Genomic DNA, 15666 nt, shown 5'->3' on the forward strand with positions numbered 1-15666 from the left:
ATGTATGTTCTCCTAAGTCTTAGGTTGCATACTGTTGTCTAAGGTGCCAATCTTTCATGTTCTGGGAGACTTAAGAGGACACTAATTAAAGATTTAAAGATTTCATCAAACCCATTTAGAATTGGCAATGCAAGAAGTGTTGTGCACGGTATATACATTTTTGTAATTTTCTCATGGCAACTTCCAAATTGCGATGAACTTGATTAGTGGTGGAGAGGGAATATTGTTTTTCTATCTTTTTCTTCATGCTAAATAAATAATTAATCAGATGGTAATGAAACGACATATGTAGGTAGATATCTTGATTCAGAAGATACCCATTTGGAATGTGGAATCTTTTGAAGCTAAGTTTCTATCTCAATGTAAAAAGCTGTACATATTGTAGCTTTCTGCAACTTTATGGAAGGTTAATAGTTGTCAAGAAGCATAACATTCGGATAAGGATAATGATGCAGTAAGGTCCAATTTTCATAATGTACTTTTTCCCCTTTAATTATTAAAATTTCTTGTTGAGTTAGCAGCCAAGCCATGTGTCTTGATTAGTGGAAAATGGCATGCAAACTAAAAAGAGAAAGATGAATGCAACTCTATCAATTATCATTTTTCTATTGGTTAATGACTCATCAAGGACTCATTATATAATCATTAATAATGGTGGTTTAGTTCAGTGTGACAGATCACTAAAATTAAAGAAGATTCAATTCAAACAAGAAATAAGCAGATGCAAGATTGGAAAACCTACCAATATCAGTGAAGATTTTGTTGCCGCTCTTTTTAATAACCTCCACTTACAGTTGACTTGATAATATGGCTACTCTAATTGGCAAAATTTGATATCAAATTTTTGGATATGCTCCTATGGTGGATTGCCTTGTTGTCATTTCTTGTTGGATTCAGTAAGTTTGGCACATGAATATTCAGCAACTGGGCCTGCTTACTTCATAGACTTTGGATCATTTCAATAATCTTTGGAATGCTTGGTAAGTACATATTACAAATGCAAATAGGATGTCTTTTTATTTGATTAATGACCCAAAAGGCAATTGCTTCTATGCAATTGCAAGCTTTCACTGTTTGTCCCCAAAGAAATCCATCAGTGTCTACTGGCGTGGCATTATAGCAGCCATTGGAGGACTGCATTATATTAATCTAGAATGAGGTGGACTAATGATCAGTGATGTGTATAATAATCTGTTTTATTCAAGAATGAGTCTACCACTCTCACTTTGAAAGTGACAGTTTTAGCACTCTCTAATAAAGGTTAGCCCAGAGTTTGTTCAGCTTATTGATCAATATATACCTAAAAAATGTGAAGCAACTTGAATATGGGTTCAATACTAACCAATCATAGCATAAATTGCCATTTGAAAAGATGAGCAAACACCATAATCAAGCCAGAAGATATTTGATCAGCATAGTGAAATTTTCATGCATTTACATTTTTAGATTTCATTTTGGAAGGCTCAAAATTGAATGAAGCATTGTTAAAAACAATGATCCATAGAGTTTCTCAAAGAATATTATAACAAAACCCCTTTTGAATAAAGGCATTTCTCTAATCTGACTTACAAATCAATCCCAATCAATTATGTTAAATAAATTACAAATATGCCTTTAATATTCCTTTCAACATTAGATACATATACTCCTTGATCGTGTTGTGTCCCGATCTTCAAAACCTTTCAAAAATGATCTGATTCCAAGATGCTCGGAAGCATATGTCATGAAAGATGCCAAAACAATGCCTCCAGCGACCACCAAGCCTAACCTGTAAAGAGATCACATACTATGTCTGAGTTCCCTTTTTCCCAGGGGTCTATAAATGTAAGAAAGAAAAAATTTAAGTTCTTTAGAAAGAGATAATCAAAACATTGACATTTCAATACAAATTTTCAAGAAAAGTACCTCATAAACAGGGCAGTAATCCCGAAGATACAAGGTAGAGCTGGGGCAGCTATAGCCAAAAATGCCATTCCTAACCCGTAATACCAAATAGCAAAATCGCAAGATGATACTTGCCGCAGATGGCCTGTCATAGTAACAAGAATAAAAACTTTCTTTATGAGTTCAAAGGAAATAATTAGCTGCAAATTTGTAATCATAGTCTACAAACCTTTCCCAGAATCATCATCAAGAGCTTCAGGATGAGAGGCAACAGATACTTGAGTGGCTGTCATCTTTCCCCAAAGATAGGTCAAATGGAGAAAACCTCCAAATAAAAGGAAGAATATTGTGAATGTCCACTCATACATTAAGAGCAAACCAGTCCAAGGCATCACTTGTCGAGGCACTATTGCAAGACTACATGCAAGGGAGACCAAAGCAGCCATAAAACAAACGAAGATGGAAAGTCCACCCAAATAGCCAGGCACCTGTAACTGTGCACCATTTGGACAAGAAAAAAACCTTTAGATACATAAGAATTGTCAAATGAAGACAGGAAATATAAAACAATCACACAGGACCATTATTTTTAATTTTAAGAGAATAATTAAACTGTGAGCAATCATTCGCATCAAATTGAGAAGAAAAGGAAGAGGAGACTAACATGATTCGCTGAATTGAATGTAGATGATGAAGAAACACCAGCATATCCATTAGATCTAATTCTGTAGTAGAGGTGTCTCATATGATCACATAATGAACTTCTGCAAAATGTCCGTGTCTGCTCCGAAAATAATACACTATCAAAACCAAATGACAACAAAAAAAGAAAACTTGCAAACATCTGAGTAACAAATAATTGGACAACTAACCTGAAGAAATGATCGATAGTAACTGAAGAGTACAGCACATAATGGTAACATAAAAAGAAATTTGACAAGCAGTTCATCATTTGGATTTCTGCCACCTCCCGTTCCAGGAAGGGATTCCTCAAGTTGTTCCCTTGCAGCCTGCAGTGTTAGCAAAGAAAGTCATTAGCTTTTGCAAATGCATAAATCCTATTCCATGGTGTCATATCAAAAAAATACACAGTTAACAAGACAGTGTAGGAGTAAAAACCTGCCAGACATCAACAGGTTTCAAAAGCCAAGATGTCCACCAGTCCCAAGGTTTAAGGGGGCCAAGAGTATAGTGAATAACATGAAGTTCAGACTCATTAACCATCCACTGCATATGCACACAAAAAGGTCAGGATATTTAAGTTGAAAGTAAAATACAAATTAGTAAATTGAACTATTGCTCTATCAGTTGAAATAAAGGTTATATGGAGTTCAAGAAATAGTCCCTCAATAAATATACAAGTAGAAATGAAAACCTCACTGTCCACGCTTGCAAACTGATTTCTATGCCGAATATCAACCCATGAGATAATAAGGGTTGCATGCTTTACTAGGAACAGAATGTAAAATATGTAATTATAAACTTAAATCTATTATACTGCAATACAGGTGGTCCTCCATCCTTACCCATGGGTCCAAAGGTGCAAAAAACTATACTATCAGCAATAATTAGGCAATTGAAACTAGCTCATCAGCATGCCATTAATCATTGTAATATCTTTGCATCTAGTACCTTGTTAGCAAGCATGTAGAGACCAACATCTGCATTATATAGAGTGGAGAGTCGCTCCATAGCAGGTACAGGTCTAGAATTCAAGACTTCCTGGGGTAAATTAGGCTGGAAAACATGAGCATTGGGGAAGTCGGAGTAATATGAGTTTAGAAACCCCTGATCTCCTGTTAATAAAAAATAGAAGAATAAAGATCCAACACATAAACACAACAATGATAATACCTATACAAAAGAGAAACATAAGAAGAGATATTTTGGTAAAGATAATGAAATTATCAAGACTAGATAGCTCCTTCCTAAGTTGCAGTACATATATATAGCATCAAGAATAAATAAATCCAATTTTCAAGGAGTACCTAAAAAAGACACCATTCATTATTGTTCACATACAGAAATAAACCATTTTTCCCCCAGTACATGATAAAGTCCAGTAGTTAGGTTTTAATTTTATTCTGGTATTTCATATTTGAGTAAATAAAGTGCTTTGCAACCAAAAATAAATCCAATTTCCAAGTAGTGCCCTAAAAAAGACACCATTCATTATTGTTATCATAGCACAAAGATCAAGTCCAGCAATAAGGTTTTCTTCCAGATGACACAAACATAATAATCCAAAGGATGTCCACCATGACTTTAGCTTTAGTAGAGTTAATAATCTGAAGGTTAAATACTCAACTAACAGAAGCAAAGACAGTAGTTACAGGAAAGAAGACATCATAATTGATGAGTATGATAAGGGCACCGTAGTATAACTAGAAAGGATAGAGAATGAAATGCTTCACCTCCAGTGTAGGAATGCAAAGTGTTCACTTTGTTCATCATGTCATTGAAAACTGATTGAGATGGTTCCACTACCATGACTCCAGAATTCAACCTCTCGGAATGTTTCAGGTTTGCACAGAACTTTCCACATTTAAATAGATCCTCGATACTTTTAATCACTATAGTATCCGCATCAAGATATAAAACTGCACAAATGATTTCCCAGGAACGTATCAACACAATTACCAAAACAAGTGACATCAATCATTGGCAAAGAAAAAGGGATTAAAATATAAACTAAGACATCCAAGACTCAAATTTGAAAGAACTGAGGAAAGCAAAGGTAACAAATTTTTACATGGGCATATTGTGAATTTTTAACACATGCTAGGACCAATTTAACTGTTTTCTCTAAATAATAGTTAATCTTTTCTGGTAAGAGGAATCAGTAGCTTTACTCTTTATATAGATAACATCACACAAGGTTTTTCATTTAGACTCCCAGGAAAATATAGAAGCACATACAGATAAAACAAACTTCAAACAGTAGAAATCAAAATCCATGCCAATGATTTCACACTGGATGATAAAAAGTACTGTATTATTTCCTGTTTCAACTTTTCTTTTATCCATCTTGCTTGGGAAGCACTTGGACTGATGGCAAAATCAATCTAAAAACTTTAAATGAATGTTTACAATGTTTCACGTGTAATATCGCAGCTTGGAAAGGAAGAAATTTACCTTTCTTGTAGCTAGTCATATTAAAGATTTTAAGCTTGGTATATACACCCCAAAACCTCTTTGGCCGCACTTGATTAGGGTTTGCCAACAAGCTAATCTTCTCCACTATCCAACCATCAGCCTGTTCATTATTCAATTAGTAAAACCCAAACAAAAAGTATGAGATTAGAAAACTAAGCAATACCTTAGCCAAGAATTTCACAACACAACCAAGTAAACACTAAAGAAAATATGCAAAAATGTATTCAGTATCTCTTCTTGTTTCACCAAAAAATATAAAATCTCAACTCAATTAGTCCAAATAGCTGTATTAGTCGCATTTTCAGTAAACATCTCTTGTTGATTAAAATAAAAAGAAAATTTAAAACTTTATATTGATAGTAAAATTTGAAATAATCAGCTTCATTTATCTAAATAGTTGCATTAACAAAAATTTTAATCAAGAGGCAATCCAGCACTTTGTTCTGCCTCAGCATCCAGACAGAACATATAATAAAGCTAAACTTTATTAAATAGAGAAATCAAATGGCCTTATAGCAAAGCGTAAAGGCTAACTAAATGAGTTACATTTTAGTTATGTTTTCTTCATTTCAAAGACAAATTAAATTTGGTGAGCAAACAAGAATTACATGAAAATAAATTTCTCATGTGATACAATTGCTGAAAAATATACTCTTATATTAACCAGGATTTTCTAGGCAACCAACCAAACAGAGAGCACCACAATTATTTACCTCAAGAAGCTTCATGGCGTAATCAGAGACACCATCAGAGACCAAAACCACCATGTCCTTGTTCGATCCAGTGTCCCTAATCGACTTCCCCAAAACCCTAACTCCCAACAGGAATTCATCTCCGTACAATAGAGTCACGTAAGCCTGCTCAGTTTTCTGCGATCGAAGCGAAGCTCCAGATTGAATCCAAACTAACGCGAGTAACAAAAACAGAGCTCCAAATTTTGATAATTTCATCATATAATTTTCTTTTCTAATAGCAACTTTGGATGAGAAAACTCGGATTTTCTCGAGGAAATTTAAAAATAAAAAATAAAAAAAAGAAGAATAATCTGTTGGTGTTGGTATTTGGTACGGACTGCGAGTGCCTGCGCGCTTCTGTATTTGATATTGAAATTTCCGTTTTTTTTTTTTTTTTTTTTTAACGTAGTTAAGTCGACGAGACGTCGTTTTTGACTTTTCTCTTATTTGATCGGTCTTCGCGGTTCTGCAACATGAAGGTAATAATCCACTGAGATAATGTACAGCATAATGCTCCTGTCTCTGTCCAGAAATTGTGGGCCGAACCTTACCCAATTCGGATCCAAATTGTGGAGCTCTGGTCCAAGCCTATATCATTTATAAAATTTTATTAAATCATGTATGTTTTCAAATTACAGTCGTGAATTTCATTATAATTAATAGTTATAATAATATTAACTTTATTAAATAAAAATTTTTTATTTATTTTTTTAAATTCAATCAATTGCATATATATATATATATATATATATAGTTTGATTAGTTGAATATAGGCAGCATAAGCATCAGTAGCTGCACACTCAATCTGTTCAAAGTTAAGATTATGATCAAACCAATTAGACCATATAACTGTGTAGGGTTTTGCCTCAAATTTTACAGACAGGATTTTCCCTGCCAATTCCCTGCCACTGTAGAAAACAAAGCTAGGATGATCATGAATCTTGGCAGCTAAATCACTTAATTCCACTACATTCCTCATTACAATCCCATATGTATCTTTAAGCTTCTGAACATCTTCTTTGATATGAACCCCAACAAATGCTGCATCTTTAATGGCAAGGAATCGTATCAGAGATGAAGAAATAGAATTAGGATTGAGCCTTATCAGGACACAACCAAGTCTAGTGCATAATGTTAATAAAACAACATGGTATTCTGTTCTAACAGAATGAGAGATGTGTTCTGTGTATTTGACTGAACTGCTTCTTGGTATGGTGGAAGAACATCTTTTGAAACCCCATTCGATTTCGAACCCAACAACCCTATCTCCATCTTCAAGCATGTCCTGAAGTAGTAGGTAGAGACAAAGATGTGATTCATCCTCTGAAACCACCTCTGCTACCAGGTTGGTTCCATCGCTCATTGTCAGTAGAGGTCCGCGCAGAGTCCCCATTACAGAGAATATATTGAATTGGCAAAGAAAAATGGCAATTCACAAGGAAGTTGTTAAGTATTCTTAACTGCTAAGAATGAAGTCACTGTATAACACTTTTCAATAGCATGAATGAAAACGATGAATTTATGGACATGAACTAAAAAAGAAAAACAAAAAATCAGTTAATGGAACAAAAACAGAAACAGACCATCTGTTCTAATCTAAATCAACAGAAAATAATTGAATGTAGAGATGAGTATTTGATCAGCCGAATTGAATTTTTAACTAAATAAATTATTAATCGATTCTAAAAATATTAATTAAATTGAATAAAATTTGAGAAAAAGTCAAAATTAACCGAAAATGAAAATATTCAATCGATTATCGATTATAACTGAATATATATTATTAATTAATTAATTATTAATAAAAATACATTTATAATCTTGTTTATTTATAAAAAATAATAAATACATTTAATATTTATAAAAGAATAATTAGAGTGAAATATTATTATAAAATCATAAAAAAATAATAATTATAAATAATATATTATTAATAAAATTATAATTAATATATTAATTAATAAAAAAATTAATTATTTCAATTAGTTTGGTTACTTTTAATTTGATAACTGAACTGGTAATTAAAATGAAAATTTTTAAAATTTTTTATTAAAAATTAAACTAAATCAAATTTTCTCTTACTAAATAACTGAATATCATAAGTGGATTCGGTTAGTCGATTATAATCAAATAATGGAATGGAAATACAAAAAATAAGAGGTAAATTTAATACTAAGAACCCAATACCCAACCAAATACACTTTGCAATTTTTCTACTTAATTTCACTTTCTTCCATTCTTTTTTCTTCATACAGGCTTGGACAAAAAGTTAATTTGATATTCAAATCAACAATAAGATTCAATTAAACATAAAATGTAAAAGTTAACTCAATTATAATTTGGAAATTGATAAATTGAGTTAAATTACACTAATTTTTAATTATACGCAACACGAAAGAGAGAAAGGCCGGTGAGAGCTACTAACTATAGATATTAAATTATATATTGATTTTTAATATTTTATGAAAGGTAAAAGGTCCATTTTGCTTATACACATAATTTGATTAGTTGTATATAAAACATTGAATGTAAATAATTAATCACACTAAAAATAGTAGTAGCTGCATTGAATAAATGGTTAATCACAGAAAATAAAACAAGACTCCATAACAAAATTCCCCCAAAAACATAAAATTTCCAAGACAACACAGATTTAAAAATAAAAACAAGGAATTCATCCTGCAAGGCATCAATTGCTAGTTACAGTTCCAATTTTAATTCGAAACCGAAATCAAACTAAAAAAAAAAAAAAAATTAAGATGAGAACAACCTTTTGACACTACTGCTACCACTTTCCATGAGCTTTTTTCCAATTTTATAAGCAGCATAAGCATCAGTAGCTGCACACTCAATCTGTTCAATGTTAAGATTATGATCAAACCAATTAGACCATAAAACTGTGCAAGGTTTTGCCTCAAATTTTATAGATAGGATTTTCCCTGCCAATTCCCTACCGCTGTAGAAAACAAAGCGAGGATGGTCATAAATCTTAGCAGCTAAATCACTTAATTCCACTGCATTCCTCATTACAATCCCATATGCATCTTTAAGCTTCTGAACATCTTCTTTGATATGAACCCCAACAAATGTTACATCTTTAATGGCAAGGAATCGTTTCAGAGATGAAGAAATAGAATTAGGACTGAGCCTTATCAGGACACAACCAAGTCTAGTGCATAATGTCAATAAAGCAATATGATGTTCCACTTTCTTGGAATGGTGTTCTGATCTATCAGAATGAGAGCTGTGTTCTGTGCATTTGACTGAACTACTTCTTGGTATGGTGGAAGAATATCCTTTGAAACCCCATTCAATTTCGAACCCAACAACCATATCTCCAACTGAAAGCATGTCCTGAAGTAATACATAGAGGCAAAGATGTGAGTCATCGTCTGAAACCACCTCTGTCACCAGGGTGGTTCCATCGCTCATTGTCAATTGAGGTCCTCGCAGAGTCTCCATTGTTGAAAGATATTAAACAGAAAATATATTGAATTTCCAAAGAAAAATGGCAACTCAAAGGGAAGTTGATGAGGCTTTTTAATAGCATGAATGAAAACGATAATCTATGCACATGAACTAAAATGGAAAAACAAAAAATCAGAACAGAAACCTTTAAATTTAGGTGTTGCTGATGTGGTGTTATAAGGTCCTAATTAGTAATTACAGCCTACATAACGGCCATCTATTATTCTAATGTAAGGAAGGAATCAAACAGAAAAAAAACAACCATGTAAGCAAAGAGCTTACTAATAATATTACCAAATATTTGTTTTTTTGATAAAAAAAAATAAATTTATATTAACAAAGATTTAATTGTATCAATGAATTTTAATTAATTCAGTCACAAAGCCTCCCATTGTAACCAGCTGCTTCCTCTTGTCAAACTATACTTGAAAATTATTGTTAAATGATTCTAAAAATATTAATCAAACTAAATAGAAATTTAGAGAAAATTAAAATTAATCAAAACTGAAAATATTTGATTGGTTATCGATTATAATTAAATTAATTGGAAAAAATAAAAAATATATTTTATATTATTAATTAATTAATTAATTATTAATAAAAATATATTTATAATCTTGTTTATTTATAAAAAAATCAATATGATTTAATATTTATAAAAAAATAATTACATGTGAAATACTATTATAAAATCATAAAAATAATTATAAATAATATAATATTAATAAAATTATAATTAATATATTAATTAATAGAAATTTAGTTATTTCAGTTAGTTTGGTTACCTTTGATTTGGTAATCAAATTGATAATCAAATTGAAAATTTTAAAATTATTAATCAAAAATTAAGTTAAATCGAATTTACTCTTATTAAAATAACATAATTTTATTAACCTGAATCAATTATTCGATTATAACCAAATACCGTAGTTGAATGGAAATACAAAAAATAAGAGGTAAATTTAATACCATTCAATTGAGAAACCAATACCCACCCAAATACACTTTGCAATGTTTTCTACTTAATTTCACTTTCTTCCATTCTTTTTTCTTCATATAGGATTGGACAAAAAGTTAATTTGATATTTAATTAAACATAAAATGTAAAAAGGTAACTCAAGTATAATTTTTTAAATTGATAAATTGAGATAACTTGCTCTCATTTTTAACTATCCACACCACAAAAGAAAGAGAGGAGACTAACTAATTATATTTTGATTTTTAACATTTTATAAAAATAATAAATAAGTTCTTATATTTTTTCAATTATTTTTCCTAAAAAAATATTTTTCCAAAAAAATAAATATTTTTAAAATTGAAATTATTGAATATTTAGTTTTGATTTTCAATTTTAAAGTAAGATTGAGAGAGTAAAAAAAAAATGAATTAATGGTATTATTGTTTTAATTTTTAATTGAATTTTTTATGTTATATTGTGATTATTTTTAGAAGTAAAGCATAAAGATAAAGAGTAAAGGAGAAAAGTTAAAAGATGAAGAGTGTAGAAAAAGAATCACTAAATTTTAGCTTTTTATAACTTTGAAGATCAAATTATAAAATGTTAAAATTTTAATTAGTCCCTATGCATATAGTCCACAAATAAAAATTAAAATAAATTAAATTAATTTATCAATCTTTAGAATTTGGTTATGGACCATAATGAAGAATGATTGATGGGGTGGTGGCTTTGGCATAAAGCCATGTGGGGGCACCTAATCTTTGTACTCTCTAATTGGTTCTCCATTGGGCACACAAATATATGGCAAAAAGATATTGTATCCATTCATCTTCCTTCCTTAAGGCAATGTGAGGATGTACCAAATCAATCATGGGGAATTTTAAGTCCTTTCTCAAGGGAAGCTGTCCTTGCATTGCACATGGCCTCCAGCTTCTACACACTACACCATGTTTTATGGTTTCAATTATTACCTTTTAATTGCCTCATAGAGATGCTTATATTTTAAAATTTGTAATAATTGGTAAGAGCCAGATGTGTGCATGTGCAAGCTTAGAGATTAGGGCCTAATTTTAATTTATGTTTTGGGCAATGAATAGTATTTGGTAGGGAGAGAGAGACAATGATTGTTGAGGCTATCACTTGCAGAACACTTCCCTTATGGGACCCATTCTCTCTCCCTCTTAGAAAGTTCCAAGTTGTCTATTTTGTTTATGATTTTTCATCTAGCCCTCTAACATGGGGAGATTCCCTTATTCCTAATTAATCATGTTAGTGTAAGCATTAGAGTATGCACTTTTTGGCTTAAGAGAATAAGAACATTTTTAAATTTGATCCACTATTTCTTTATAATATATAGCAATGATGGGTTTAATGATATATATATATATATATATATATATATATATATATATATATATATATATATATATATATAACTCTTATTAAGACTTGAACTTTAGATTTTATAGCCCTGAAAATGACTGCAATACCATTGAGGAGAGTTAAAACTCATTAGTTAGGCTTTAATGATACATTTACAGTGACTAAAATGCTCATGTATCAGTAATGATGAGCAATCTCAGAAAACAATCATTGAATTAAGCTAAGCATCTGTCAAAAAGTAAATTATGAAGAGAAAGTACAAGTACAGCTTCAGTTAAATGTCAAGAACAAAGGAATTATATTAGGATAAATCATTGTTCTTACTAGTTTGTTAATCCACATGGGTTGACTATGATCAATAATAACTTACAACAGCAAATCATTATCAACTATAATCTCTGAAAACACATTCTCTCCATGTTTTAGTGTCTGGGAGATTTTCAATAAGTCCAAAGCTTTACAGTCACACAGTGTAGTTAATTAGCCGGTTCAGATCCCAAGAACACACGTAAACACATTAAACTATTTCTCATTAATTACCATTAATTATTACAATTAACAACCTTCTTGCCCTTTAACTCCTCTCCTTCTCATATAACACCCTCTTGCTACGTTCTTCTTCTTGTGTTCCAGAGAGCTGAAAATGCTACACAACTAGAGGGAGCACATTCCAGAGAACAACAATGCAAGCCCAGTTGCTATTCTTCTATTGTTTCATCGGTCTCTCTCTTGTTTTTGTTGAGGGAGCTCAAAACATACACTATGATGAATTGTCAACTCTATTATCGATCAAATCTAGCCTAATCGATCCATCAAATCAGCTCAAGGATTGGAAAATGCCAAGCAATGGATCTAAGAATGAATCACTTCATTGTAACTGGACTGGAGTGTGGTGCAACGCCGAAGGCTTTGTAGAGAAACTTGCACTCTCCAACATGAATCTCAGTGGCAGTGTATCACATCAAATTCAAGGCCTGCTTAGCCTTTCTTTTCTAGATATTTCCCGTAATGGGTTTGCCTCTTCATTGCCAAAATCATTGGGAAATCTTACTTCACTGAAGAGCATTGACGTGAGTCAAAATAACTTCATTGGCAGCTTCCCTACTGGCGTAGGAAGAGCCTCAGGGTTGTCTTCAGTCAATGCATCAGGCAACAACTTCTCAGGCTTTCTTCCTGAGGATCTTGGTAATGCAACATCACTCGAAAGCCTAGATTTTCGAGGGAGTTTCTTTGAAGGTTCAATTCCTACTTCTTTCAAGAATCTCCAGAAATTGAAGTTTCTTGGTCTTTCTGGTAATAATCTGACTGGAAAGATACCAAAAGAGATCGGCCAACTTTCTTCTCTAGAGACTATAATTCTTGGATATAATGAGTTTGAAGGTGAAATTCCAGCAGAGCTTGGCAACCTCACCAATCTTCAGTATCTTGACTTGGCAGTTGGCACTCTCAGTGGACAGATTCCTGCTAAATTGGGTATGCTGAAACAACTTACTACGGTTTATTTGTACAAGAACAATTTTACAGGAAAGATTCCACCACAACTTGGCAATATTACGTCACTGCAGTTTCTGGATCTTTCTGATAATCAGATTTCAGGAGAGATCCCAGTGGAGATAGCAGAACTGAAGAATTTGCAGCTCTTGAATTTGATGTGCAACCAGCTGATGGGTCCAATTCCTAGCAGGCTTGGTGAGGTGACCAAATTAGAGGTACTTGAGCTATGGAGGAACTCCTTGATAGGCACTTTGCCAATGAATCTTGGACAGAATTCACCACTGCGCTGGTTAGATGTGTCATCAAATTCATTATCTGGTGACATTCCACCAGGTTTGTGTGATTCTGGTAATCTCACTAAACTCATCCTCTTCAACAATTCCTTCTTTGGTCCAATCCCTGTAGGTCTCTCCACCTGCCAGTCATTAGTCCGTGTTCGGATGCAAAATAATCTTATTTCTGGGACAATTCCAGTTGGATTTGGAAGTCTCCCAATACTTCAAAGGCTGGAATTGGCTCATAACAATCTTACTGGTGAAATACCAGATGATATTGCTCTGTCTGCCTCGCTTTCTTTCATTGACGTCTCTCAGAACCACCTTGAATCGTCTCTCCCATATAGCATCCTCTCCATTCCTAACCTTCAGACCTTCATGGCCTCCAACAACAATTTGCAAGGCAAAATCCCAGACCAATTTCAAGACTGCCCATCTCTTTCAGTGCTTGACCTTTCAACCAACCATTTATCTGGAACAATTCCAGGAAGCATTGCTTCATGTGAAAAGTTGGTGAATCTGAACCTCAAAAACAATCATCTTGCTGGAGAAATACCAAAAGAAATCTCAACAATGCCCACATTAGCAATTCTTGACTTGTCCAACAATTCTCTGGTTGGTCAGATCCCAAAGAACTTTGGCAACTCACCGGCCCTGGAAATGGTCAACTTTTCATATAATAACCTTGAGGGTCCAGTTCCCTCCAATGGCATATTAATGACCATAAATCCAAATGATCTCATTGGCAATGCTGGTCTTTGTGGTGGTGTCCTTCCACCGTGTTCTCCAAGTTCTCCAATATCCAAGCGAAGAGAGAATTTGCACATCCATCACATAATTATTGGATTCACCATTGCATTCTCAGTACTCTTATCTCTTGCAATTGCATTTTTCACAGGGAGATGGTTGTATGAAAGATGGTACTTGTGTAACAGCTTCTTTTATGATTGGTTTAATAAAAGCAGCAAAGAGTGGCCATGGATTCTAGTAGCGTTCCAGCGAGTTAGCTTCACTAGCAGCGACATTCTAGCCTGCATAAAGGAATCAAATATCATTGGCATGGGAGGAACAGGCATTGTTTATAAGGCTGAGGTCAATCGGCCTCATGTAGCTGTGGCAGTAAAGAAACTATGGAGGACAAACACAGACATTGCAAATGGCGATGATCTATTTGCAGAAGTGAGTCTGTTGGGAAGGCTCCGGCACAGAAACATTGTGAGGCTGTTAGGGTATCTCCACAATGAAACAGATGAAATGATGATATATGAATACATGCCTAATGGAAACCTTTGGTCAGCTTTACACGGTAAGGAAGCTGGAAAGCTGTTGGTCGACTGGGTCTCAAGGTATAACATAGCAGTTGGGGTTGCACAGGGGCTGAACTACCTCCACCATGATTGTCGCCCACCTGTCATCCATCGCGATATCAAGTCCAACAATATACTGCTTGATGCAAACCTAGATGCAAGAATAGCAGATTTCGGATTGGCAAGGACGATGGTTCACAAGAATGAGACAGTATCAATGGTGGCAGGATCTTATGGATATATCGCCCCTGGTAAGTTTTTCATCCATGTTCTTCAGGTTAACTGTGAATCCCTTCTAGTTTCCTTTACTTTTCACTGATGTTTATGACTTTATTGTGACAGAATACGGATACGCTTTGAAGGTTGATGAGAAGAGTGACATATACAGCTTCGGTGTTGTACTTTTGGAGCTTCTAACAGGAAAAAAACCTCTAGATCCTGAATTTGGAGAAACTATTGATGTGGTGGAATGGATTTGGAGAAAGATTAGAAATAACAGAGCATTAGAAGAAGCATTAGACTCCAACATTGCAGGACAATGTAAACATGTGCAGGAAGAGATGCTCCTTGTTCTCCGTATCGCAATTCTTTGCACTGCAAAGAACCCCAAGGACAGACCATCTATGAGGGATGTCATAACAATGCTTGGAGAAGCAAAACCACGAAGGAAAAGCCTTTGTCACAATGGGGTACACAATCCTAGTCAAGAGAAGCAAGTCTTTAGCAACTCACCTGTAATAGGCCTTCTGTAGAACGAGTTCACAAGTTCTTCAGGCTGCTTTTTTTTTTTGAGTAATTTTTATATTTTATGTAAATCTTTGTTCTTTCTTTGACTAAACTTGTTCCATAAGTTCAGTTGGAGGTATAACGCTGATTAGGGGGTGGTTTTTTTTTTTTTTAAAAAAAAAAAACTGAAACCGATTATTCGTTTCAATCGTTCGTTTTTAAAATTAAATCGTTCGGTTCGGTTTATAATTTTGATAATTCAAAAAAATTATTAATATATA

General features: G+C 33.3%; 3 protein-coding genes across 3 annotated transcripts; 1 reads left to right on the top strand and 2 right to left on the bottom strand.

Annotated features, from left to right (window-relative positions):
- Window positions 1-1469: 1469 nt before the first annotated feature.
- On the bottom strand, window positions 1470-6143 carry LOC110672764 (inositol phosphorylceramide glucuronosyltransferase 1). The gene is made up of 10 exons (XM_058146662.1): window positions 5754-6143; window positions 5020-5140; window positions 4299-4484; window positions 3517-3680; window positions 3004-3111; window positions 2757-2894; window positions 2549-2665; window positions 2114-2378; window positions 1906-2029; window positions 1470-1768 (listed from the first exon to the last, which is right to left on the bottom strand). The coding sequence occupies exons 1-10, from the start codon at window positions 5991-5993 to the stop codon at window positions 1633-1635; spliced, it is 1599 nt and encodes a 532-aa protein (XP_058002645.1). The 5' UTR covers window positions 5994-6143; the 3' UTR covers window positions 1470-1632.
- Window positions 6144-6543: 400 nt separating this feature from the next.
- Window positions 6544-7214, bottom strand: LOC110672766 (protein RISC-INTERACTING CLEARING 3'-5' EXORIBONUCLEASE 2-like; the record flags this gene model as incomplete). The annotated part of the gene is made up of 1 exon (XM_058147646.1): window positions 6544-7214. A coding segment is annotated over exon 1 (624 nt), but the record flags the coding sequence as incomplete, so codon positions are not given.
- A 4797-nt stretch (window positions 7215-12011) lies between these two features.
- LOC110672751 (leucine-rich repeat receptor-like protein kinase PXL1) lies at window positions 12012-15528 on the top strand. The gene is made up of 2 exons (XM_021835618.2): window positions 12012-14910; window positions 15002-15528. The coding sequence occupies exons 1-2, from the start codon at window positions 12267-12269 to the stop codon at window positions 15409-15411; spliced, it is 3054 nt and encodes a 1017-aa protein (XP_021691310.2). The 5' UTR covers window positions 12012-12266; the 3' UTR covers window positions 15412-15528.
- The last annotated feature ends 138 nt before the right edge of the window (window positions 15529-15666 follow it).

This window comes from Hevea brasiliensis, chromosome 5 (assembly GCF_030052815.1).
Source record: "Hevea brasiliensis isolate MT/VB/25A 57/8 chromosome 5, ASM3005281v1, whole genome shotgun sequence".
Classification (NCBI taxonomy): Eukaryota; Viridiplantae; Streptophyta; class Magnoliopsida; order Malpighiales; family Euphorbiaceae; genus Hevea; species Hevea brasiliensis.

Coding starts and splice junctions, on each gene's coding strand:
- LOC110672764 (XM_058146662.1), bottom strand. CDS start 5,993: ATGATGAAATTATCAAAATTTGGAGCTCTGTTTTTGTTACTCGCGTTA. Junction 3,681..4,298: donor TTTGCATTCCTACACTGGAG/GTGAAGCATTTC, acceptor TTTTATTAACAG/GAGATCAGGGGTTTCTAAAC. Junction 3,112..3,516: donor TCTACATGCTTGCTAACAAG/GTACTAGATGCA, acceptor GTGCATATGCAG/TGGATGGTTAATGAGTCTGA.
- LOC110672751 (XM_021835618.2), top strand. CDS start 12,267: ATGCAAGCCCAGTTGCTATTCTTCTATTGTTTCATCGGTCTCTCTCTT. Junction 14,911..15,001: donor TTATGGATATATCGCCCCTG/GTAAGTTTTTCA, acceptor TTATTGTGACAG/AATACGGATACGCTTTGAAG.